At 50.4% G+C, this 26,947-nt stretch overlaps 1 protein-coding gene and 1 long non-coding RNA gene across 2 annotated transcripts; one reads left to right on the top strand and one right to left on the bottom strand.

The window, feature by feature from the left end:
* Positions 1-11: 11 nt before the first annotated feature.
* Positions 12-11,966, bottom strand: TXN2 (thioredoxin 2). The gene is made up of 4 exons (XM_046011758.1): positions 11,809-11,966; positions 10,747-11,000; positions 8,857-8,980; positions 12-640 (listed from the first exon to the last, which is right to left on the bottom strand). The coding sequence occupies exons 2-4, from the start codon at positions 10,998-11,000 to the stop codon at positions 527-529; spliced, it is 492 nt and encodes a 163-aa protein (XP_045867714.1). The 5' UTR covers positions 11,809-11,966; the 3' UTR covers positions 12-526.
* Positions 11,341-26,942, top strand: LOC123946287. The gene is made up of 4 exons (XR_006819621.1): positions 11,341-11,413; positions 14,088-14,203; positions 25,519-25,712; positions 26,792-26,942. It is a non-coding gene; the product is annotated as an uncharacterized LOC123946287 (long non-coding RNA).
* The last annotated feature ends 5 nt before the right edge of the window (positions 26,943-26,947 follow it).

Below are 26,947 nucleotides of genomic sequence, written 5' to 3'. Positions count from 1 at the left end.
GAAGGGAATCGCATAAAGTTCTTTATTACAGACCTACAAAAAATGAGAGAATTACAGATTACTCTCACTTGTTTGGGTTTCTTTTTTCCTTCTTCCTTTTTACAAAACAGCAGCAGGAAAGAAAAAGGCAAGAGGAAGACGGGCCAGGCACCGGGGCGTGGATCAGAAGGAACCGGGGAGATATGGGCATAGCGGTCACTGCCAGCTGGCCTGGGGCTCCCTCCAGCATCCCGGGAGAGCGGACAAGCCCTACTGGGAGCAGACGGGGGGGGGGAGGGGGGGGGGGGAGAGAAGGCGGCTGTCCCCAGATCAGCAGCAGCACCATTCCTCTGGCACTCAGCCGGGCTGGAAGCACGCAAGGCTCCGGTGTTTGGGGGCCCGACCTCCGAAGCACGGGCCCGCAGGGGCCGGACAGAAGGGAGGAGGCAGGAAGGGCCAACACAGAAGGGCTCTGAGTTCTATCGGGGACCCTCCTGGCACCACGGGGGTTCAGGGGGCAAGGGTGACCAGGCTTCTTCCCTGCTTGTCAGCCAATGAGCTTCTTCAGGAAGGCCTCCAGCTGGTCCTCGTCCTTGATGCCCACAAACTTGTCCACCACGTCCCCGTTCTTGATGGCCAGCACAGTGGGCACAGCTGACACCTACGTGGGGGACACGAACGGAGACCAGGTCACCCGGAGGCAGACTTTTCTCAACGGCCGTTCCCTAGCCTTTGTGGTGCAGGCTGGTGGTGTACGGAGGGCAGTGACCGCCGCAGCGGTGGGCGGGGCCCCTTCCCTTGGTGCAGGGGTGCTGCAGGGCCTGGAGGTCCACTTGCTGGGAAGACTTTTCCACTGTGGGCTCCCGGCGGTCCCTTTCCTTCCCCAACCGCAGGACTGACTCACTGGCCCAGTGGTTTGGCTGCAATGAAGGAGGGATGAAAATAGCCCACACAGCTGCAGGCCAGGGCGGGGGGCAGGGGGGAGCTCCCCAAGGGGCAATCCAGCCTAGTGAGGGGGAGGCGTGGAGATGTGAGGGTCTGAGTCCTGGCTCTGCTGCTCACCAGCAGGCCGCGCCGTCCTCAGGGTTTCGGCGCCCTCTTCTGTAAAATGGGGGCGACAGGATGGACCTTCAAGGCTTAGGACAGAGATGAAAGATTCACAGATAAAGCTGGGCATTGGGAGCTCAGGCTCTGGAAGGGGCTGACCCGAAGCCAGGCCGCTCTGCAGAAGCCCCTTCATTGCTCTGTCTCCTTATTCCCATCCGCGCAACGGAGCCACTGAGCGTACCCATCCCAGGTGTGGGGGCTGCACCAGGTAAGGCGAGCAGTCTCAGCACCTGGCAGGGCCCTCGAGAGTCAGACCTGGCCGCGCCCGGTATGCAGGGACGTTCAACAAATGGTGGCCACAGAGAGCATGTCCGAAAAGTGTAACAGGCCCCATCGCTCGCTGCCGTGAATGGCCAGCAGGGTCCAGAAAGTCACTGACTCATACTGGACGGTGTGGGAGGACGGGCTCAGCCATATATGAGCTGATGTTTATTTATCAGGGGGGACGGAGGGCAACATTCTTGGCCTATGAAGCATTTTCTCAAGTTCCCTTGGGGGATCCGTACAGATTCCATGGCACGTCCACGAGGCCCACTGCCTGCTGTGGCATCGAGCATTTTCTGCGGCCTGGGCTCCCTGCCTGACATTTGTAGACTTAAAAAAAAAAAAAAAAAAAGGATAAACAGAACAAGATAAACATTCTTTTCTTACACATGTTAACTACAAAGTAACAACAGCAATTTACACAAACATACCAAGTCTTCGTGAATTCCGAGTGTGGTCCTGCCCATGAGTCATCCTGGGGAGCCAGACTTGGGCGTTCGAACAGGGCCCAGGTCAGTTACAAGAGAACCGAAGGCCACATCGGCCCGCTCTCCCGCCTCGGGGGGCTGCCCCCACGCCCCCACTGACTTCCCATGGCAGGCTCTGCCCTCCTCCCCTAACAGGCTCTGGGTGGACAGACAGCAGGGGAGATGATGCGGTCCCTGTTCGTATGAGTCCCGTGAAGCCCCGACAAGGGCTGTCCTGGGGCTGATGCAGGTGGCAGAGGGAACGTGCAGGCAGATCCACGTGGCAGCGGGCTGACCATGCGTGTGCTCCAGTTTGTGGTCCTAACACTGGCTCTGGCCCTCACTGTTCATGACTGTGATACGCGAGGAGGCATGAAAGGCAGAGATCCAGCGGGTAGCCTGCCCTGTCTCCAGGCACAGGCCAGGGCCCAGGGAGACTTGCTCCGGACTGCACCATGGGATGCCTCAAGGTGGGCACGGCGTTGTGTGTTTATCTTTTTTAAAAGATCTTATTTTTTTTTAAGTAATCTCTATACCCAACCTGGGGCTTGAACTCACAACCTGAGATGAAGAGTCACACACTCTGGGGGCGTCTGGGTGGCTCAGTTGGTTGGGCGTCTGCCTTTGGCTCAGGTCATGATCCCAGGGTCCTGGGATGGAGCTCCGAGTTGGGCTCCTGGCTCAGTGGGGAGCCTGCTTCTCCCTCTCCCTCGCTATCTCTGTCCCCATCTCTCAAATAAATACTTAAAAAAAAAAAAAAAAAAAGGCACAGAGAAAGAGCCAGCCAGGTGACCCCAGTGCTGTGTTCTTATGCGCCCTCTAGTGGCCTATGAGGGCAGCTACGGCGCCTGAAGTCCAGCTACTGAGGGACAAAGCTCAAGCCCTAACTATTCCACCCCGTCCTGTTTCTGTAACTGCTATACAACTCTATGACGGTGCATGAGAAGGGGTCTAATGGCTTTTGCGTGACCTCTAAGTAGGACTACGCTGGCCGGGGTGGCTGGGAGTGGTGTCAGTTCTTAGAGACACCAGACCAGTCCTGCCATGATCACCTCCGCGCAAATGCACAGACGCGGCCACGCTGCAGACATACAGCAGACATTCCAAGGTCTAGTCCTTACTGACCAAGGGCGCTCTTTGGAGGGGGAGCCTAAATCAGACGAGTGCGCACAGCCACAGGCTTGCCAGAGGCTGTTTTTTCCAGGACGCTGCTGGAGCACCTGGGCCGGGACCGGGCTTCCCTCCCCCGAGGAGGATGTGGCTTTGCCGCTCCTGTGGCCCAGGATCAGCAGCGGCCGGTGCTTGTAAACACGGCCTGAAATGGAGGCGCACGGGTCCTTGGCACGCTCCTCTGGAATGCGATCCAAGCGGAAGAGGGGCCGCAGGGGAACAGGACCGCTGCTTCCCTCTGCGCTCTGCCAAAGCAGCTGGAGGGAGGACGGACGGATGCGCCGAGACCTGCTGCTCCTCCGGCTCTGTGATGCCGCCTCCTGGAGCCTCCCAGGTTGGGCCCCACACGCTGAGTGAGACCTCAGGGCAGGGTGCGTGTGTGTGTCCGTGGGCACACACGCCTGTGTGTCTGTCCCCACTGACCTGCAGCCCACCCCCGCACTGCCACGGAGCTCAAGGATCCTGTAGAGACTTCCCAGCCTCCGCCCCCCGCCCCCCCATCTGTGAGGGCCTACCAAGGGACAGGGACCGCGCCAGCTGTCACACAGGTCGGGGACTCCTTCTCGGCTAACTGCAGAGCTAACGCAAAGGAAAATATGACCGGCAGTGAGGCCGCTGTGTAGTGGGGGTCCTCAAGTGTCGGGGAGATGCTAACCACTTGTGGACACGACTTCATAAATTCGTGCCTCAAGGTGGAGTCACCTTACAGATGAGAAGATTGAGGCCCGAGAGCCAAGTGACCAAGTGGTGGAGCTGGGGTCTGACACGGGATCTGTGACTCTGCTGTCCCTGATGTCTCACCATGCCCCAAGCTGGCCTCGGAGCTCCTGAGCCCTGGCAGGGCGAGGACGCCCAGGTGGGGAGGTGCCGAAAGGCTGACTCCATACTTCAAATGAGAAGCTTCTGGATGCAGGAGGATTCTTGGAAAAGACTATTATTATGATTATTACTTTTTAAAGATTTTATTTTTTTAAGTCATCTCTGCACCCAGTGTGGGACTTGAACCCACAACCGTGAGATCAAGAGCTGCATGCACCATTGACTGAACCAGCCAGGTGCCCAGGCAAAAAAAAAACCTATTATTAAAAAAAAAATCAGGGACGCCTGGGTGGCTCAGTGGGTTAAGCCTCTACCTTCAGCTCAGGTCATGATCCCAGGGCCGTGGGATTGAGCCCCGCCATCGGGCTCTCTGCTCAGCGGGTAGCCTGCTCCCCCCGCCCTCTGCCTGCCTCTCTGCCTACTTGTGATCTCTGTCTGTCAAATAAATAAAATCTTAAAAAAAAAAAAAAAAAAAAAACCAAATCCAGGAATGCTTGGGTGGCTCGGTCAGTTAGGTGTCTGACTCTTGATCTCAGCTCAAGGTCTTGATCTGATCAGGGTTGTGAGTTCAAGGCCCACGCTGGGCTCTGAGCTCTGAGCCGGGCATGGAGTCTACTAGAAAAAACAAAACAAAACAAAACAAACAAAAAAACTAATCCAACTATGCAACCTTCTGGAAAAGGCAAAACTATGGAGACAGTAAAAAGACCAGTGGTTGCCAGGGGCCCAAGGGGAGGAGGGAGGAGAAAGTGGAGCACTGGGGACTTTTAAGATGGCGAACCTCTTCTGTACAGAACCGTAATGGCGGACCCGCGCGACTGCACACTTGTTAAAACCCGTGAGACGGACACCACCAGGCGGGAGTCCTCGCGCGCCCCCCAGGAGGTCAGCTGAGGCCTTTGGAACTTTACTTCTTGATGTTTGGTTCCACATGCTGCCAGTGGTCACTGAGAAGCCTGCAGGAAAGCAGGATCTTCGGCTCTTCCTAGACCTACTGATTCCTAATCTGCTTTTTTTTTTTAAGATTTTATTTACCTATTTGACAGGCAGAGATCACAAGTAGGCAGAGAGGCAGGCAGAGAGAGAGGGAGAAGCAGGCTCCCCACTGAGCAGAGAGCCCAACGTGGGGCTCGATCCCAGGACCCTGGGATCATGACCTGAGCTGAAGGCAGAGGCTCAACCCACTGAGCCACCCAGGCGCCCCTCCTAATCTGCTTTTAAGCAATATCCCAGATCATATGAATGTTTGTGAGGCACTGATTTAGAATACTTTCGAAGTACGGGGTATGGTAATAACTGAAGTACTATGCTTTCCAGCCATGAACTATTACTACTCAATGAACTGTTCTATGAAGTTATGTGAAACGTTAAAAGGGAAAAAATTCAAATAAAAGCTTAAATCAGTTACCCCAAACTGTGACAATGATTGTATTGGGATTCTAAGATGACAGGTGACTTTTCCTCCTTATTATTCATTACCTGGCTGTTTTTCCACTGCTTTTAAAAGGGTCTTCTTCTCTATATGAGGAGTAAATAAAAGGATAACAGCTCCAAGTGGGAAGTCAGAAGAAGCCCTGACGGAGAGCACGGAGGCTCCAGGGTCCGTGCCTGGACCCGCTCTTTGCCCCTGTAACTGGCAAGGTCTGAACGATCAGGGAACGCCCGGCCATCCAGTGGGGACGAGTTGCTGGGAGAGCAGAGAGCTTTTTTTCGGCCAAGTCAGGGCAGTGCACAAACAGGGTGGTTGGGGGGGACATCGAAACCCCAAGGCCCCCAGGCTTTCCCTTCCTTCTCCTTTGAGAGACAGTGGAGTTCCTGGGTGGGCAGCTGACCGAAGCAGAGGTGTGGGGCAAGGGGAATTTGTGTGAGTCCTAGGAGACTCACCCTGAGGGTGTGTGCTGGGCATGGGCTGGGGCCAAGGGGATTGGGGGCGGGGCGGGGCGGGGGGGGGGGTGAGTTCAGGAAAGCTCGGGGAGAGGCGCCAAATTCCCTGAATATAATTTAAAGTACTTTCTCCCACATGTTCATCCAACACTTGGAAAAGGGGGAAGCTGTCTCAGGAGGTACTATGGATCTCTTGGCTGAAACTTCTTCCTCAGGCTGTCTTCCCGAAGAACAGGTGTGAAGGAAGGAAGGAAGGAAGGGTTAGGGGAGGGAGTCAGGACAACCCCGGTTGGAGCTTCCTTAGCACTGCAGTGACATCCGCCCGGGGTCTGGCAAAACAAGGAGGCCGGGACCAGGTGATGCGGGCCCAGCTGCCCTGAGGTCCTCCTGAGTGACCTGGACAGCGGTCAGAGGGAGGAGCGAGAAGATCCTGTAAGGCGTTTTCTCTTACATGCACTTTCCAGGCCTGACTATAGGACCTTGGTGGCCAGCCTGACGTCACCAGGCTCCCTGGAATGCGGGTGTGGATAGGTTATTCTCCCAGTCCGCACCAGCTCACCACAGCTCTTGAACCATGCCTGGTGCTCAGGGTGTGTCTGCTGAGTTCCACTGGCTGAGGCTGACTGCTGCGTTGGGGAGAGCTGGCCTGTGACACCTTATGCCTGCCGGTCACCCTGGGGAATGTTCTAGCCGCTCCAGTCTCAAGCTCATCTCCGTGATGTCTCACTGTGCCCCGTGCTGGCCTCGGGGGAAGGGAGGGATGGACAAGTAGGAGAAAGACAGGGGCATCTAAATGGCCATAAGTGCCCTCTGGACTGAAAGGTCAGTGGGAGGGCTTCCGAGAAACAGCACCTCGGGGCACCTGGCTGGCTCAGTCAGTACGGCATGTGACTCTCGATCTTGGGGTTGTGAGTTCGAGCCCCGTGTTGGGGGTATTGTTTACTTAACAAAACAAGCGCAAAAACAGCAAGTCATCCCTCCCCATCAAGCCCGCGTAAGCAGCCCAGTGCCACGGGCTCTTCCTTTAGTAAGGCCCCCTTCTCCACCCGCAGCGGTCATCGGTGGCCTTGCCTGCCCAGCACTTACTTCCTTTGCCTCTGTCTGGAGCAGATGTTTCCATGGGTGATCACTCTCACCCCAGTGCAACAGGCGGCCAGCCTATCCTCACCCTGGCTGGAGGCCGCACCGCTACCTGGTGGCCTCGTGAGCATTGAACCTGGACTTACAAACTCGGAAGAGAACAGGCCCCTCTTCCAGTCACTGGCTGCCCAGAAGGAAGGAGGGATGGAGGCTCAGTCTGGCCAGACCTTCAGGAGAACCAGAAACTTGAATTTTCATGTGAAATCTCTGTTTTAGATACAAACATCTGGTTCACTATTTGAAAAAAAGAACCCAGAGGCCAGGTCAAATATGTCGGGGGACCAGATCTGGCCACAGGCCACCAAGTATGGCTCGATAAGAACAGTATCCTCATCATGGCCTTCCCGACCCCTTCCCCTCTGGCCGTGGCCAACTTCCCCAGCGGCCTGCGCTCTCACTCCCTGGTCAGTTCTCCACACTGGCCATCCAGCCACAGTGCACCTCTTCCTTTTCTCTAGCTGTCCCAGTCTCCGAGGCCAGGAGGACGCCCTCACACCCCATGCCTCTCCTGCTCCGGGAACATAGGCACTGCTATTCTGTGAGCAAACTGGGCTCACCCTGACCATAGGGCCTTTGCATTTGATGTCTGTTCTGCCTAGATTGCTCTTCCAAAGAGCTGCCTGGTTCACTTTCTTACTCCAAGTCTTTGCTCGGCTGTCAACTTCTCAGAGAGGTATTCCTGAGCCCACCTTTTTATTTGTTTATTTATTTACTTATTTATTTTTAAAGGAAGGTCTACAGCCAATGCACAGCTTGAACTCACAACCCCGAGATCAGAGTCGCATGTATCATGGAATCAGCCCAGTATCCCACCATCCTCCCTTTTAAAAATGAACCCCTTCCCAGTCCCATGCTTAGCCCCACCTCCTCTCCTCTTCCTGATTTACCTATCATCTAAAGCAGGGATCAGTGAACTATGGCCCACTGGCCAAACCCAGCTTGCTGCCTAATTGTGTGAATAAAGTTTTATTGGCACACAACTACGCCCATTTGTTTATATACTGTCCCTGGCTGCTTTCAATGGTGGTTGAGTATTTGCAACACAGACCAATGCGCTGTAAAGCCTCAAACCTGGTCCTTTAGAGAAAAAGTGTGCTGACCACCCATAAAAAATACTAGAGGGATGCCTGGGTGGCTCAACTGGTTAAGCATCTGCCTTCGGCTCAGGTCATGATCCCGGGGTCCTGGGATCAAGCTCCGCATCGGGCTCCTTGCTCAGTGGGGAGTCCGCTTCTCCCTCTCCCTGCTGTTCCCCCTGCTTATGTATCCACTCTCTCTCTGACAAATAGATAAATAAAACCTTAAAGAAAAAACCAACCAGCTAGAATGTAGGCTCCACGAAGGCAGGGATTTTGTCTGCTTTGTCCACTGCCTTATCAACAACTGAGAGACAGCACCTGGCATTTAAGAGACACCGAACACACACACCGACGAAACACATCGGACTCCCTCCTGTCTCACTGTGCGTGTGTGCTTGGCCCTTCTTCTCCTGCATCCTCCATGGCCCCGCTCAGAGGTCCCCCTAGTGGGAACCATCCCTCCCTCCCCACCACCGCCCCCGCAGTCAGTCTCTTCCGCACCTCTGCTCTCAGCACTCCTCACCATCCCGCGCAATGCAATGTCTACCTGTTGTTCTTTTGCTAGACTAAGAGTGCTGCACACAAGGAACTCGTCTTCCTTGGGCCAGAGTCACAACTGCCCGGGCTCCCATGGGACTGCTGACTGAATACGAGCACGGGTGAATATAGGAAAGGAACGCACCCATGTCCCAAGATTCAGAGAATACGCTGGTGTTTTTGGATCATACATTCCACTTCCTAAAGGCGGTAAAGAGGCACGAGTGGTTCAGAAGCTCAACAGGTCACAGCTGCAAAGCGCTTTGAACTCCTGAGCGCGCTAGAAAAAACTTGAGACACCCCTTATTGACTACTGGTGACCCCCAAGCCATGTCCCGCCCCAGCTAACCTAGGGCCGCAAGCACCCCCCCACACCAGCCGCTCTGGGGCAGTCCCCTGCCGCCTCATACCTCATATTCTAGGGCGAGGTCTGTGTGGTCATCAATATCCACCTTGGCCATCACCACTTTTCCGTGCTGCTTGGCCACCACCTTCTCTAACCTTGGCCCCAGGATCTTGCACGGGCCACACCACCTGACAAGGAGAGAGAGAAAGCTTGCAGTCACAGCAGCGCTCAGTAATCGATCATCTGTCTCTCCAGAAGCCTCCCTTGAACTACATTTTGCCGAGGGGCCTTCTGCCCTTCTCAGCTCTGTGTACAGCGACTGACTGTGAACCTGTAATGCTGACATGCCAAATGATAAAGCCAGCACTCTGCAGCGGGGGGAATCTGCAGAGGTCCCAGGCTTCTAAAACACAGGCCGCATCAGAACACAATAGAGAAATACACTGTCATACAGAAAATGTGAGATTTGAAGTTAAAAGATTTGGGTTCAAACGGAGACTCCTCACCAGTCAGCTGACTGTCCTGGGGCCTCAGTGTCCTCTTTTCAAGTAACAGAGATTCTGCATCTCAAAGCAGTGAGGAGACATCCACTAAGGCAATGGGGCTCAGGGTGCTCTCTAAAATGCGGATTTACTTCACACACTGCCTGGGCCCAGAACCACAGGGAGGAGAAGCCAATGCTAGGGAGCGTCTCCAACATCCTTGTCACTATGCCAGGATCTTCTCTGTTTTTACTGCCCAGAGCCCTCAACCCCACAAAGAAAAACACCTCTCTAAGAAACTAAGGACCATACAGGTCCTGGAGGCAAGGTCCCAGAGGTTTGACAGGTATCCTGGGACCGCAACCCAAGGTTGTCCTCCAAATGTCTTCTTTGAACCCTGGTTATTCTGTGATCCCCAGGCCCTGGGTCAATGTTGGCACTGCACTCATCACAGGGGTGTTCCTCTGGGTGGTGAGCTCCGCGACGACAGGCTGTCATCTCCAGGGCACTAAACAAACTCACGTCTTACTTCCTGGTCAGAGAAGAAAATGAGGCATCATCCCACTTCATTTTGGAAGTCCTCGTTATACGAGGAAGGGAGAAAGCTCTGCTGGCCATGAGCCCCTGGCCGACGACCCTTATTTTAAGTCTCAGCCTTTAAAAAATCCTTTCCGGTCAGAGATTTCAATTAATTGAACTCACAACACCTAAAAACCCAGCTTGCAAGATCTTATCTCCTATTATAAGTGAAGAAGGGGAGGCACAAGGACATCAAACGGCCTGCACAAGGCAACACGGTGAGTCAGAGAGAAAGAATGGGAAAGAAAGAATAATCTGTCAGATTTGCCCAGAAGGTCTCCCAACTTCTAACCCAGCCTACACCAGGAAGCCTCAATCTGAGGGGTTTGTCCAAGTTCTTTTGTGGCCAGCTGGCTAGTCAGGACCTGAAGTCTGGAAATGAGGAAGGCCATGTTAAAAATCTGAAGGCTACAGGTGTTTAACTATTCCTACAACCCACTTCTACAGCACTGAAAAGAAAACCCTGCCCATCCCCTGTGTGCTTGGGCAGCACTATGGTGCAACGATAACTTTCTGCCAGCCCTTTCCCGCTTCGGTGGCAAGATGTTAAAAATCAGCTTATCTGCAAGGCCAGGAATTGGTGTCCACCCAAAGCCAGATGATGTGACCATCCTATTTTTCCTGCTTTGGTCCAAGCTGAAGGGGCCTGTGAGCCATTTGGGGAGTGAGATACAGAACGTGAGTGTTTCTCAGCTCCAATGACAGTGAGCTCTGAAGACTGTTCACTAGTCTGTGTCCTATCAGACTACACTCAATCTTTGAGTTGGGTCTTACCAGTCTTAGGAATGAGACTATGTCCGAGAAGTATGAAACGCGGGACTGAGACACAACAGGTACCCAACAAATTCCTGCACAAGAAACACCCCAGTCTTCTGCTGACCCCCAGGACTCACTGTGCATGGAAATCCACAACCACCGGGGTTTCACTGTTGACAACTCGGTCTTGAAAGTCGGGTCCATCCTGGATGTTAAAGGTGGTTGTGCACACTCTGGTGGTGTATACTGACCGGGCTTGGCTGGGTGTTACTGTCAGGTTACCAGGACTGCACTGCGGGGTCCTGAGGGTGACGGGTGCCCACCGACCCTGAGGGGGCTTCCTGGAGATGACCGAGGCCAGGAACCTCCTCAGGAGAAGTCGCTGAGCCATCTGTGAGGGAAAAAGGCAGGAAGAGTTCAGGAAGTCAATACGCCAGGAAAAGAAAGGTATCTGGGCAGTATTGGGGTGGGGGTGGGGCGGGAAGCTCAAGATTCAGGGCCTGAAGAAGAATGCCAGGAAATGATACTAAGATTTCTGGAGTGGAGGTTAAGTGAAGAATGAGAATCAAAAAGCAGAAGGAATCACAAACCAGGACAGGAAAACTGGGCGGACAACGAAAACGAAATCAGGATGTGGGAGGAGTTACAACAGAAGCGAGGGAGGAACCTACATTTACAGGGCACCTGCTAAGGGCTAAGTCCATCCCCACCCCCAAGTGCCCTATACACGTTAGGGTTCTGCCAGCTCACCCTGGAGGTTTCTACAGTATTGCTCACATCACAGATGAGGAGTCCGAGGCTCAGGTAATGTGACATGCTCAAAGAAACCCAACTATTAAATGAGAGTCAACACTGGAACCCAAGGCCGTCTGCAAATTCTTTATTACTCATTTAAAAGGCATTTAAATGGGGGAATTACGGGAAAAGAGGATTGTCAAAGGATCAAGAAAGAGGAATCGCGACAATTCCAGGGGAACTAAGAGGCTCAGGAACAGGAGTGTGTGTGGGGTTCTAAAAAAGAAAGGACGTGTCTGAGGAGGGACTGGGGAATCGGACGCCACCGGGGATCCCGGCTCAACGGAGGAGAGGCCCCCCCCGCCCGGGGCCTCCGCCCGCTGGGCCGCCGGACAGCGCAGGAACAGGCGCGGAGCGTGTCTCCGCCGCGACACCACCTCGAGCCACCCCCACGAGCCTCCTACCTCCCTGCAGCGCGAGCGGAGGGATGCACAGCCCGGCCCTCCCCGCTAGTCAAGGGCACTCCCGCCGTCACTTCCTCAGGGGAGGGCCCTTCGAGCATCACTTCCGGGGACAGGCAATCTGGAGCATTTCTCTCCGCAACTTGAGGGGCGGCTTGGATTTCCCACCAATGGAGATGGCGGGAGACGGCATAGCGGAAGGGGTGGAGCTTCAGTTAGGGACCGGAAGAGGGGGAGAGAACGAAAGAAGGGGCGGGCCCTGGGGGGGGGGGTAAGGACCGCGGGAAGGGGCGGGCCCTCGGGGGGAGGGACCGGAAGAAGGGGCGGGCTCTTGGGGAAGGACCGGAAGATGGTGTGGCCCTCGGGGAGGGGCCGGAATAGGCGGGCGGGCTCTAGAAGAGGGTAGGGAAGAAGGGGAGGAGGGAGGTGGTGAGAGCATGGGGGAGGTACCCATGGGAGAAAGGGGTGGGAGGAAGGCGTGGTTCTGGGGCTTGCAAATTCTGGCACCGCCCACCGCTTTGCCTCAGTTACTTCCAAAAACTGGGGGTGCGGAGGGTTCCTTCCCTCCATTTTACAGATGAGGCAGCTGAGCTCCTCAAAGGCGGAGTGCTGGTCTGGGGCAGAAGACCGTGACTGGGCGTAAAGAGGACGTGTCCCAGGCTGGAGTCACAGATCGCGTCTTCCCCGCACCCTGAACTTAGAATATTACCGCCACCGTGGCCTCGTGGCTCTAGAAATGTATCACTGCCTTTTTCCTGCTCCTTGGCTTTGCTCAGTTTGAAGTGCTTTTCTTTCTCTCTCCACTTGGTGGAACATGTACTAATCACTTCTTACAATCACCTTTTTTTTTTTTTTTTTTTAAGATTTTATTTACTTATTTATTTGGCGGAGAGATGGAGAGAGAGCACAAGTAGGCAGAGCAGCCGGCAGAGGGAGAGGGAGAAGCAGGCTCCTTGCTGAGCAGGGAGCCCAAGGTGGGGCTCGATCCCAGGACTGACCCGAACCAACTGAGCCACCCAGGCATCCCATCATCACTTCTTTGAGCAGCATTAACTGCTTCCTTCTCTGCAGTGCTTTGTTCGTAACTCTTGCATAACACATTGTACAGCGTCTGTCTCTTTCCCTAGACCATATGCTTCCTGACAGCAGGAATTTGTAGCTTTTATTGGAAGCCATTTGCCCAGCAACCTGATACAGTGCCTGGCTTACAGAGGATGTTCCATAGAACTGTTTATTAAACAGTATCTTTGGATATCTCAGGGAATGGTTTGCAGAAAGGTTGTATAACTTTCCAAGGTCACAAGGCAGGTGAATTGGCAGAGCTCCAGCTCACACCTCCATTTCTACCTACCTTCCAGCCAGTGGGAATCCCTTACAGTTCCAGAATTTGCTTAAATTCTGAATTTGCTTAATTCCTCTCCCTGAATTTTGCAGTTGCTACTCTCTATGACTGGAAGGCGTTTCCCTCTCCTCTCCATGGGAGAAAATGCTACCGGATACCAGACTAGGTATCATCTTTGGAGACCCTTCTCTGATTCTCGAGTGGGAGAGTTGTCTTCTGAACTTCCACAGCCTCTGTGCATCTGTCAGTCAACCACCACACTCAACACTCTGTTGTTACTGTTTCTTTTTCTTTGCTTCCACTGTATTTATTTTTTAAAAAAATGTTAAGGGGCGCCTGGGTGGCTCAGTGGGTTAAGTCTCTGCCTTCAGCTCAGGTCATGATCCCAGGGTCCTGGGATCGAGCTCCACATTGAGCTCTCTGCTCAGCAGGGAGCCTGCTTCCTCCTCTCTCTCTGCCTGCTTCTCTGCCTACTTGTGATCTCTGTCAAATAAATAAATAAAATCTTTTAAAAAAATGTTAAAAAGAAAAAAAAAATACCAGGTGCCCGGCTGGCTCAGTCAGAGGAGCATGTGACCCTTGATGTCAGGGTTGTGAGTTCAAGCCCCATGTTGGGTGTAGAGATTACTTAAAAATAAAAATGAAAAATATAGGGGCACCTGGATGGTTCAGTCAGTTAAGTGTCTGACTTTGGCTTAGGGCATGATCTTGGGGTCCTGGGATCGAGCCCCGTGTCGGGCTCCCCATTCAGTGGGGAATCTGCTTGTCCCTTTTCCCTCCCTAACCCCACTCATTGTCTCTCTCAAATAAATAAATAAGTAAATAAATAAAATCTTTTTAAAAATGAAAAATCTAAACAAGCAAATATAATTCATTCTCTGTTTTCCAACGGCTCTCATCCTTCCCTCTTGCCCACACAACTCCTGACCCATTTCCTCAGGTCCAGTTCATGACCGAACCTGTTGACTGCCGATTTCACAGAAAACAGCCAGTTCCTGGGATGGAGGGAAGAGGACGGGAAGAGGGCCACAATACTGTCCAGGTTCACATCCAAAGGTAGGCCGGGTGGCGATTCACAGAATTCAGATGAGAGAGTTGGTGGCCTCCCAATGACGGAGTCTTACTAAAGTGGGCTGGAGAGGGGAGAGGATAACCCGTCAGAGCATTAAAGGACATTTCATGGGCTGCATCAAACCCAGAAAAACCAATGCCAAGGGAAGGATGGGGAGGCCAGGGAGTCATGCTGGGATGTACGGAAAGCCTATAGGGCACCAAGAGCCTTGTTCATTTTGATGGAAAAACTTCTTTGGGTGTGGGGAGGTCACAAAGATGCCCCAGACACTGAGAAGGGCCACGAGGGACAACGTGCAGTGGCCACAGACCGGAGCTGTGGGGCTCGTGCTTCTGGTGCAGAAACTGCAAAACACTCTCAGCTTCTTCCTTCCTCACTCTTCATGACACTGTCAGCTCTCATAGGGTCCATGTGTCTCTCCACTGCTTACCTCAAGGCCTGGGGCGCCTTGGTAGGTGCTTAGTGATGTTTTGTTCCAGGAACAGATCGCAGGAGCGTAAATCCCATCTTCTCATCCCAAATCTCATTTTTTCTGCCATATTACATGGCTCCATTAGACCCTTCCCAAATCGCTGCCATATTCCGCCTCCCTTCGTCTTGGCCATATTTGTTCCCTGTGCGATGGGCAGGTTCACTCCCTTGCTCCCCCAGCGTGCACAGCCACAGCTGTGCGGGGACCTTCCTCTGGGATAGGGGAGGGGATCTCCCTCCTGGTTATCAGCTCCATCAGCCTCCCATGTCCTAGACTGTCCATCACAGGCAGGAGACTAAGGGCATGGGCAGATGTGGCCCTCTCCACCCTGTCTGACCTCTTGCTTAGGCCTGGAGCCCCTGGTGGTAATCCACAGCGGGAGCCCCGGTACCTCTGGCGCCCCTGACGTGGGTGTCCCTTGGTGCAGCTGTTTTGCTAATACACATGCCATCTGGCGGGGGTGCTGCCCCCCTTGCCTGTGCTTATTTCCGTTTTTCTGACCTTCCCTCACTTTCTCTTCCAGTCGCCTCTTAATCCTATTCGTCCTGTCCGCCGAAGGCACTTTCTGGTAGGCTGATTTCCCTGCTTAGTTCACATGCCGAATTCCAAAGAGGGACCATCCTGCTTATCCTTATTCCATAGTCACTTCCCCTCTTGGCCTCAGGCTTCTCATCTGAGCAATGGGAAGAATGATGGATGCCTTCCTCAGAGGGGCTGTAGAGGCTGGCAGAGGGACCGAGAACAGGACCTAGCACATTGTCAGTGCCTGATGACTGATGAAATCTCTCTCCGTCTCTCTCTCTTTCAGCAGAAAGAGAGCCTCTGACAAGGCGGCCCTCACAGGAGGCCACAGAGGGTCTCCTCAGCTCCATGCTGGCGCATCTGCCCAGCTAGAGCCCCCTGGGAGTGGGTCCGGCTCAGGCACCAGGTAGGCTCAGGGCACAGGTTTGAGAGGAGGGGAAGAGAGCCAAGGCTAGCAGCCTGAGCTAGGGGTAGCTTCTACTGCTGTCTCTTGCTGAGATTTACTGCAGTGGTTTTTCAGCTGCGGGAGGTGAGCTATCGGTGGGTTTGTGAAATCAATAGATGGGTTAGGATCCGCTTTAAAACAAACAAACGGAATTGAAAATGTCAGAGTACGTTGTATGTTACAAGGATGATTTTGTGCAGCAGTTGTTGGTGTTATGTGTCTGTGTGTGTGTCCTGGGTTGTGATGTAGAATGTTTCTCGCTGTGGGTCGTGTTCAGAGGGTTTGGAAGCCGTTGATTTCATACGGAAGAGTCACCAAACAGCCAACACTGTGCTAAGCGCCCAGCATGTATCAACTCGTTTCATCCTACAGCCCTGGGAGTTCCCATCTCGCAGATGGGGAAAATGAGGCGCATAGAGGTTACACAGCTTGTCCAGGGTTACCCAAATAGTAGGAGGTAGAAGCTTAAAGGTGTTCTACTGCCCCTAGCAAGGGGCCGATTTGACTCTAGACTGCTGCTACCCACCTACGCCCCTCCAATCCCTACCGACCAGCCAGCCAGTCTAGGCCATCTGACTGCAACTGTGGGGCTCAAACCCAGGGCAGGGTGGGCATCCGCAGGCAGGGGTGGTTCTCAGCAGTGGTCATTACTAGCGGTGTCCACATGGTGGCAGTGTTGCTCTCGCAGCCTCCTCGGGCCCGGCAAGCTTGGCCCAGCCCTGGTGCGCCTGCTCCCTCAGGTCCAGTGCCAGGCAGGGCACTGGTGTGGGCGACAGGTACATCCCCGTGACCGGGTGTCTGAGGATTTCCGAGGGAGGCACTTTAGCAAAAAAAACACTGCAGAGAGAGGTAGTGGGCCACGTCTAAGCTCATAGTGCTTCCGAGAGCTATTTTCCCTAGAGTATCCGCTTTCAGTTTCCATCTTGATGGTAGTTTCTTTAAAAAAATTTTTATTTTTTTATGTTTTCTTAAAAACGTTTTTGCAGAACGGTTAGAACTGTGAGGTACACCTTGCAGTTCGGGAAGCTGGTTTCATGTTCCGCGGTGATTCATGTTCTGTCGTGTTTCCAGCAGTCACACAATGTCCCCCACCTCTTCCTGAACGTGAAGTCTGGACACCGGGGCAGCACCGTAACCCTTAACTCCCCGCGCCCGACCGGCCACCGTGCCTTCCTGGGATGGCAGGTCTGAAGTGCTGTGACTGTCAATGCAGGCGTATGCTGTGGGTCCTTATGGGCCCATCCCCCGCCCCATCGGACACGTGCAGGCTGGGGGGTGCTGGGGATCATTCCAGATCCTGCCCGCTGTTGGGGTGAGATCTCCAGGCAGGTCTGGTGGCTCTGAGTCTGCATGTGTGTGTTTAACAGCTCAGCTGTCCTGTGCCTTTAACATGATCTGTCAATAAGAGTTAACATGTACAAAACTCTTTGAAAAGGTATCCTTTAGAATCAACATTGGGTCTCGTTATGGACTTACCCTGGAGGTGCGGATCACAGACCCAGGCCAGGAAGACGGCCCCGAGTGTGCTGGCGTTAGGTCTCTGGGGACCAGGTCAGTGAACGTGTGAGCTTTGGAGTCACGTGGACCTGGATATAGATCCTGGCTCTGCCACTTACCCACCATGTGACGTAACCCATATAAACCTTGGTTTCCTCATCCGTAACATGGGGCCGGCAGTGTGGCCCTTAGATAGTGTTTATGGATGGAAATCAAGTCTTAGAGAGGTCATGTGACTTGCCAAAGGCACACAGGTGGAGGTGAGGGCAGGCTCACATCCACGTCCTCTGACCACGTGTCCTGGGTTCTTCCCACTGACTGCAGGGATGTGGTGGGGCTAGGTGTGCGGATAAGTATATATGTCTTTAGTTTGTGAAAGTGTCACAAGAGTTACGATGAGGTCCCGTTGAATAAGAATGACTTTTGCTTCCTGAGCCTTTGCTTTTTCCCTTTTTTTCTTTTTTAAAAAATATTCTATTCACTTACTTATTTTGGGGTGAGGGAAAGGACCAGAGGGAGAGTGACAACCACACTTCACACTGAGTATGGAACCTGATGTGGGGGGGCCTGATCCCGCTACCCTGAGATCATGACCTGAGCCGAAACCAAGAATCAGTTGCCTAACCTACTGAGCCACCCAGGCGCCCCCGAGCCTTTGCTTACTGTGTAAAACATTCACCAGCGTCTTAGGGTTATTGTGAAGGATTGAACAGGATGATATAAGTCAAGGGCTCATAGTAAGTGCTCTTAGATTTCAACCTTGAAATTTATGGACATTTGTGTTATGGCCCAGCCTGTCTCTGTGTCTGTCTCTGTGAATGTACCATGTGCCCCTGAAAGGACTATCTGTTCTACAGTTGCTGAGCAGTGTGTTCTATAAACGTCTTTACTGATTGTTCTGGTAGCTGTTCTGCTAATTGTCGTGAGCAGGATATTAAAATCAAGTATGACTGTGAATTTATCTATTTCTCCCTTTAAATCTGTCCATGTTTTCTTCATTTATTTGGAAGCTTTGTTATTAGGCTTCTACAGATTTAAGATTGTTGTGTCTTTCTAATGTAGTGACGTTCACTGTTGTGGGGTGTCCCTCCTTAACTCTAACATTGCCCTTTGTCTTGGAGTTTATCTGCTATTTAAAGAGCTGCGCCAACATTCTTACGAATACTGTTTGTCTGATGTATGTTTTTTAATCCTTTATTTGTCAGCCTAGGGGCGCCTGGGTGGCTCAGTGGGTTAAGCCTCTGTCTTCGGCTCGGGTCATGATCTCAGGGTCCTGGGATGGAGCCCCACATTGGGCTCTCTGCTCAGCAGGGAGCCTGCTTCACTATTTGTTCTCTGGTTGTTCCATATGCCTTTTGTTCTTCTGGTCTTCCTTTCTGGATTTCTTTTGGGTTGACCGAATATATATGTTTTAGAATTCAATTTTTTATTTATCTATTGATATAAATCTATTTGCATTTTTTAGTTGCTACTCTAGGGATTGCGGTATAAATCCTTAGCTTTCCACAATCGACTTAGAGTTAATACCGTGCCCATAAAATAATGTAAGAAACTTGAAACTGGACAGGTCCACTTACCACCTCTTCTCATCCCTGTGCTATGTTGTCATGTGCACTGTATCTCTAGGCTAAGAATCCTATAATAGAATGTTGATATTTTTTGCTTTAAACTGGTATAAATGTATGAAATTAAGAGAAAATACAGTCTTTGATATTTACTTATTTCTTTTTAGATTTAATTTTAAGTGATCTCTATGCCCAGCATGGGCCTTGAACTCACAACCCCAAGATCAAGAGTCCCATGCTCCGCTGACTGACCCAGCCAGGCACCCCTAATATTTACTCCTCTATTTGTCCTTTCCAGGGCTCTTCAATTCCTCTTGAAGAGATCCAGGTTTTCATCTGATATAATTTCCTTTCAACCCAAAGAAGTTACCTTAGCATTTCTTACAGTTCAGGCCTGCTGGAGATTGGTTCTCTTCATTTTAGTTTATCTAAAAATGTCTTTGTCTTAATTTTTAGAGAATATTTTCATTGGCCATGGAATTCTGGTTGATGTATTTTCTTCCTTTTCTTTGGCATTTTAAAAATGCCCTTTCACTGTCTTCTGGCTCCCATAGCTTCTTTCTTCTTCTTCTTCTTCTTTTTTTTTAAGATTTTATTTATTTATTAGACAGCGATCACAAGTAGGCAGATAGGCAGGCAGAGAGAGAGGGGGAAGCAGGCTTCCTGATGAGCAGAGAGCCCGATGCAGGGCTTGATCCCAGGACCCTGGGATCACGACCTGAGCTGAAGACAGAGGCTTTAACCGCTGAGCCACCCAGGCGCCTGTGGCTTCCATAGTTTTTAATGAGATGTCAGCAGTTATTCATTCCATGTGTATAATGTGTTGTTTTTTTCTAGTTGCTTTTAAGATCTTTTGCTTATCCTTGGTTTTCAGCATTCTGTGATATGCTGTGATGTTCTCTTTGTGTTTATCTTGCTTGGGTTCACTGAGATTCCAGAATCTAAATTTAGTCATTTCACCAAATTTGTGGAAATTCAGGACATTATTTATTTAAAAAATTGTTTTTTAGCGGTGCCTTGGTGGCTCAGATGGTTGAGTGACTGCTTTCAGCTCAGGTCATGATCTTCAGTTCCTGGGATCAAGCCCCATGTTGGACTCTCAGCTCAGCGGGGAGTCTGCTTCTCCCTCTCTCTCTGCCTCTCCCCCTGCTTGTGCTCTCTCTGTCTCTCTCTCTCAAATGAATAAATGAAATCTTAAAAAAAAATTGTTTTTATTCCACTTTCTCTTTTCTCTGCAATTATACATATATTAGAGCTTTTTGTATTATCCTGTAATTACTTAGATTCTTGATTTTCTGATTCTTTTACTGTGTTCTTCAGACTGGATTATTTCATTTCTTTTCCTTTTAAAAAATATTTATTTATTTAAGGAAGTTCTACACCCAACATGGGGCTTGAACTCATGACCCAGAGATGAAGAGTCACATGCTTTTTCAGCTAGGTGCCCCTAGATTGGATTTTTTCTATTGATCTATCTTTACATTCATTGATAATCTTCTGTCATCTCCAATATGCTTTAAAACTGTCAAGTGAGCTTTGGGGGCGCCTGGGTGGCTCAGTTGGTTGGGTGGCTGCCTTCGGCTCAGGTCATGATCCTGGAGTCCTGGGATTGAGTCCCACATTGGGCTCCCTGCTCGGTGGGGAGTCTGCGGTTCCCTCTGACCTCCCCCCTCTCATGCTGTCTCTCTCCCTCTCTCATTTTGTCTTTCTTTCTCAAATAAATAAATAAAATCTTAAAAAAACTGTCAAGTGAGCTTTTGATTTCCGGTATTATATTTTTTCAGTTCTAGAATTTGCATTTTTTAAAATGGTTTTTATTTCTCTGTTGAAATTTTCTATTTATTTACTCCTTGTGAGCATTTTTTTATGTCCTTGAGGATATTTATAATAACTGCTTTAAAATTTTTGTCTGAAATATCCAGCGTCTGGGTCAACTCCATGTCATTCTTCATTAGCTGCTTTCCTCTTCAGTACGGGTTCTATTTCTTTATATTTCTAATAATTCTGGATTGTATCGCATTGTGATTGATATATTCATCGCAGACACTCTGAATTCTGTATATTTCTCCAAAGAATGTTGATTCTTTTTTGCTTTGTTTTAGCGGACAGCTAACTTGGCTCAATTTGAACTTCAAGCTCTGTCTCCTTCGTGGTGAGCAGCACTAACCCTGTTCATTTTTCTGCCTTAGCGGAGCTGCTTATAATTCACCCCACACATGGGTAGTTCAGGGATCAGCCAGAGATTTGTACAGAGTTTATATGCAGAATTTGGGCCCCTTCTCTGTGGTGCACTCTCTCTCTCTTTTAAGATTTTATTTAAGTAGTCTCTAGATATGCAGTGTGGGACTTGAACTCACAACCCCGAGATCAAGAGCTGCACATTCTTCTGACTGAGCCACAGGGGCCCAGTGGCTCTCTTTTGAGGATTTTCCCCACCCTTACTTCCTACTTCTGTGGTATCCTTTAACTCTTTCCTCTGGTTCCTTGAGCCAGCAAGACTGTGGGCTTCTGTTGGAATTTTAGCTGAGCTGTGTGGTGCCAGCTGGAGTCTGGCCTTCAGTGAGAACTTTACAAATTGGGTAACTCACCCAATGCTATTTCTTTCTTCGGTGTGTCAACTCTCTCCTAGTTCTGCCTGCCTGGGTTGCTCTCCAGTGTCTTCAGGTAATTATCATTTTAATTTTTTTCTTTAAAATAAACTCTATGCCCAAATGTGAGGCTCAAACTCACGACCCTGAGATCAAGAGTCACATGCTCTACTGATGAGCCAGCCCAGGCGCCCCCTTCAGGTAATTTTGCTTTTTTAAATTTTATTTATTTGAGAAATAGAGAGGGGTGGGGAGAGAGAGAGGGCATGAGCAGGGGGAGGGACAGAGGGAGAAGATCCCAGGACTCTGGGATCATGCCCTGAGTCAAAAGCAGACGCTTAACCGACTGAGCCACCCAGGTGCCCCTATGAACATAGTTTTTCCATATTTACTGAGTAGCCCGAAAACTGACATGGAGGATGCACTCAGTTGTTCTGCGAGACAGTAATTATTCAGCTGAGTGCCTCAAGGAGCAGAAGTTGGGGTCAGGTCAGGTTTCACATCCCTTATTTTCACTTTCGCTTACACATGATCTATATCACCTCTGTTTTCTGTTTTCTGAAACTCCCAACTCCTGGAGCACAAAGTTACTCTTTCTTGGAATAAGTGTGAACTGTATTTATGTTTAGAAATACAGTTCTCGGGGCGCCTGGGTGGCTCAGTGGGTTGAGCCTCTGCCTTCAGCTCAGGTCGTGATCTCAGGGTCCTGGGATCGAGCCCCGCATCAGGCTCTCTGCTCAGCGGGGAGCCTGTTTCCCCCTCTCTCTCTGCCTGCCTCTCTGTCTACCTGTGATTTCTGTCTGTCAATAAATAAATAAAATCAACTATATATATATACAGTTCTCTAGGGACACATGTGTGGCTCAGTTAAGCACCTACCTCTCTCTCCATCTTCCTCTCTCCTCCCCCTGCTCATGCTCTCTCTCTCTCCCTCTCAAACAAATAAATAAAATCTAAAAAAAAAAAGTTAGAAACAGCTACTCTGGGTGAGTTAAGGAGTTAAGGGACCCCAAGGAACCGGTTACCTGTCTGTAAAGGTGACAGATTATCCTCAAAGATATCAGTGACTGGCTTCTGAGGAGGTCACTTTTGCTTCTATTTTAGGGTCCCGGGCTTGATGCACTTGCTGTCATCCACCACGGAGATTCATTGATCTATGTGTAAGGCCGAGAGCCCACTGTTACGGGCTGAATGTTTGTGTCCTCCTCAAATTCATATGTCGAAGCTCTAATCCTCAGTGTGATGGTGTTTGGAGGGGGGGGGTCCTTTGGGAGATAATTAAATTTAGATGAAGTCATAAGCCAGGCACCCCAATAAATAAAAATCTTAAAAAAAAAGAAGGGGTGCCTGGGTGGCTCAGTGGGTTAAAGCCTCTGCCTTCGGCTCAGGTCATGATCCCAGGGTCCTGGGATCGAGCCCCGCATCGGGCTATCTGCTCAGCGGAGAGCCTGCTTCCCTTCCTCTCTCTCTCTGGCTGCCTCTCTGCCTACCTGTGATCTCTGTCTGTCAAATAAATAAATAAAATCTTAAAAAAAAAAAGAAATTGCTAAGCTTCACATATTCAGAATCCAGCTCTTTTGAATCCCTTCTTGATTCATGGACATCAATGTCCATATTTTCCCAACAAAATACCCTCCTCTGTGCCATCAAGAGTGTTGTAATGAACTTCCCTGCTGGTGTTGCTGGTCCACTGTACTGCCTCTCTGTCTTTGAATTCCTCTCATGACAAGACCAAGACCCTTTGGTGACTCCTTTGGGAACCAACTCAAACCCGCTCATGAAAAGGGACTTGTTAGCTCATGGAACTGGCACGTTCAGGATGCAGCTAGCTTAGGCACAGGGGGATCATCACTCCATAATGTTGCAGAGCTCTATGGGTTTTCTTTCCTCTGCTTGTTTTGTTTTCCTCAGCATGCTGGTTTCATTCCCTATGTGGTGGGGAAGATGGCCACTACCAGCCGTAAGTCCAGCTTTAGGTTTACAGTCTGAGAATAGAAAGTCCCCTTCCCTCCCAGTGTCCTTACGTGGAGCCAGACAAGGCTGTGATTGGCTCTGTTTGGGTCACATGTCCAGCTGTGGTTCATTCTCTGATTGGCCAGTCTGCATTCTCTGTCTGATTCGTGGTGGGTGGTCACATGGGGTTGGGTGGATACTGAGTGGGTTCTCCAGGGGAAGGCCTGCGGATCACAAACATGCTTGTACTAAGGACCCTTTGGCTCAAGTCTAATCATCCTTCCATAGGCCTTCTTGATCAATTCATGCCTGACAAAGTTGGGATGACTTTGATGCTGGAGGAGGTTCCTTTGATCAAAAAAAGTTGTGTTGGGCCAGTTTAGGTGACAATCCCTTTCAAGTGCAGTGTTTGAGTGCAGTGAGATACTGGTTTGTCTTGTTGACTCGCACACCTGTACAAGGGTTAGCAGGCTACTTGGGGTTTTTTGGAGGCAAAGACAGGCTTCAGACTCCTGAGTTTCCACCAGTTAATTTCAGGCAACCACGGAACAAGTATTGAGTCTATAAAAGTCTTCTTTTCTTTAACTTGCTCATGCTCCTCTTTCTTTCACTTTTCTTTAAATAATTTCTTAGAAAGTATTTACTTATTTAAGTACTCTTTACGTCCAACGTGGGGCTCAAACTCAACCCCAAGATCAAGAGTCGTATGCTCTTCCGACTGAGCCAAGGAGGTGACCCACTCTTGTCTTTTAAATTGATCCCTCAGTGTGTATACTCTAGATGGTGTGAAACCATAGCTATATTTTACTAAGAGTTTTTCGATGAGTGTGCTTTGCAATTATCTTTGTAAATCACTCATTAACAATTGTTAACACCGGGGGCCCCTGGGTGGCTCAGTAGGTTAAGTGTCCGACTCTTGATTTTGGCTCAGGTCATGATCTCCGTGCTGGGTGTGGAGCCTACTTAAGATTCTACCTCTCCCTCTGCTCCTCACCCCCCACCCCCCACCAAACACGCCAAAACCAAGAAACAACTGCTAATACAGATAATATAATATACCTGCTTTTACACGTGCACCTTCACTGAAGCCACCTTATAGCCTCTCCGTGGGGTCTGTCCCTGTTACCTGTTGGTGTGTCCCAAGCCATCCCAACACTTGGTGGCTTACGACAAGAATCATCTTCCTCACAGATGTGAAATTTGGGTGGGGCTTGGCGGGGATAGCTCATCTCTGCTCTGCATGGGGAGGTCAGCTGGGACTGGAGGATCTCTTTCCAAGATGGCACACCCACATGGCTGCAAGTTGGTTCAGGCTATTAGCTGGTCATGCGCCTCACTTCCTGTCTACATGGGCCTTTCTCCATGGGGGGGCTGGGTTCCCAAGAAGCAGTGAAGTTGCCTGTCCTCTCGGGTCTGTACCCAGAAATCGGTGTGGCATCACTGCTACCATGTTCTTTTGGTCAAAACAGCCCCAGAAGCCACCCTAAGTCAAGGGGAGGGGACACAGACCTCACATCTTGATAGAAATTGTCATAACCTTTGCGGCCATCGTTAATGTACCATGGGGTTTCATGGCGCAGGCTTCTGGATTCATCCCCTTTTCCTGATAGACTGACTGATCTGAAATTGAAGCAGAGCTGGTGTGAAGGGGGCTCATCTCACACACTTTCATACTTGCTGTATTTCTAAACTACAGTGACGGGTTATAACACACCATGAACATTTCTATCTAGATAGCATCGTCTTTTTTTCTGGTGGTGAGACTTTTCTGCACCTAACTAATTTATAATGATTTGAAATGACTCGAGAGACTGGTCTGAGATGGTAATATCTCCAAGAGAATGGGGGAAAGAAAAAACCAGGCGGCCGACTTTTGAAACATTTTGCAATGAGCATGAAACTCGGGGCTCTCTCAAGAGCTGGCAAATCAGTAAGCAGAATTGAGAAAGGAGTGAGACAGGATATTCTGCTGGTCTTTTCTTCCCTGCTTAAATACAGCTGTTGTTTTTTATTTCAGGGTTGATGGATTAGTCGTGTGATGTACTTGGATCAAATACTTGGGCTAAAGCCTCTCATCCATTTGCCCATCAGCTTCCCTTGGAGGCAGATTTACATTCTGTCTGGATGCCAGATTGAATTAAATGCTTCTTCAAAGCCCGCAGTCTGACAAAAACCTCTCCCCAGTCAGCATATTTACTGTATTAAAAAAAATTAGCATCTGCAGGGAAATGATGCGGCCTACGGGTTTCTTTTCCAGGGAAGAATCCAATTTAGCTTTTGGGGCTGATGTTGTAATTGGTCAGAGAACCAAGGATCCTAACTGAGGCTGGAGCCTGGGGGAGGCGGATGCTCCCGATTCCAGAGCTTTCCTCGTCCCATCTGAGTCATCCTGCCCCCACCTGGATTGCACGGATGTCTGGCTGATGGAATGGATGAATACTCTTTTTGAGGGTACGTTTCTGTGCAATCAGCAGTTCAACATTGCCCTGCCACCCAGTGGGGCCACGCACACTTTATTTCCTTTTTCTTAGGTTTGAGAGTTGTGTCCCTTAATTTCTTGTTCGCCAGTGTTCACGAGAAGGAGACCCACAGGTGACATGGCTGCATTAATGATTTAATATTTAGAGGACGGCTGGAAGGAAGTGGATTTTCAAAGCACCTCACCACCGACCCGCTGTGTAATTGTTCTCAGCATAAGGATGGAAAGGACAGGGTAGGAATAGGGGATAGGATTATCTGTCTCTTAGGGCTGTGGTAACAAAGTAATGCAGCTAAGTTACTTAGAGCATGTATTCGTTATCTGATATCGCTGCGTAACAAAACATGCTCCCCAAAGCCCCCGAAATGTAGTGGCTTCAAAGAACAGGCATTATCTCCAAGTTCTGTGAATCGGGAGTCCGGGAGCAGCTGAGCTGGGTGGGATCTGGCTGGGGGTCTCTCATGGGGCTGTGTTCAAGGTGGTGGCCGGCCCTGCACCCATCTAAAGGCTGGACGGGAGGACGATCTGCTTCCAGGCCTACCCACATGGCTCTTGGCAGGCATTAGTTCCTTGCCACATGGACGAGGAGCTCTCCATAGGTGCCTGGATGTCTTTGCAACATGGCCCGCGAGAGCGATGAGAGAGAGAATGGTCTCTGGGCAGGTGACTGCTAGTCTTTTTATAACCTAATCATGAAAATGACATCCTGTGGCTTCTCCTCGCTTGCCGTTAGTGAATCACTCAGTCCTGCTCTCACCCAGCAGGAGAGGAATGAGCACCAGCTCTTTGGAGGAGAAGCAGCAGAGAATTTGGAGCTTCCCTTTAAGGGCATAGTTCTGGGTACATAGTAAATACTCAGTAAATGATTAGATGTTAGGGTTAATTTAGATAAATTCACTTCTTGGTGATTTACTTTCTAGACAGACTTTAGTGACACCCTCATTTTTATTTGGAGAGCAGAAGGAATTGGGGGCTCTACAGTGGATTGGAGATTATGCCCGGGGGACCTGTACAAAATGAGGATTTTTTTACCTTTCATTTTCTGTCACAGGGACGGAGGGAAGATTTCTCCCGAGATCTCCTCTGTTGTGTTGGACCAGTCAGTCCGAAGACTGTAGCCGAGGTGCACGCACCGATTAAAAGTCCCTTCTCGGGGAATTCTCGGGGGAATTGAGGGGGGGTTCATCTTCCCCATCAACACTGGGTG

The sequence above is a fragment of the Meles meles genome, chromosome 7, assembly GCF_922984935.1.
Source record: "Meles meles chromosome 7, mMelMel3.1 paternal haplotype, whole genome shotgun sequence".
NCBI lineage: Eukaryota > Metazoa > Chordata > Mammalia > Carnivora > Mustelidae > Meles > Meles meles.
This window is presented reverse-complemented; position numbering and strand designations above follow the sequence as displayed.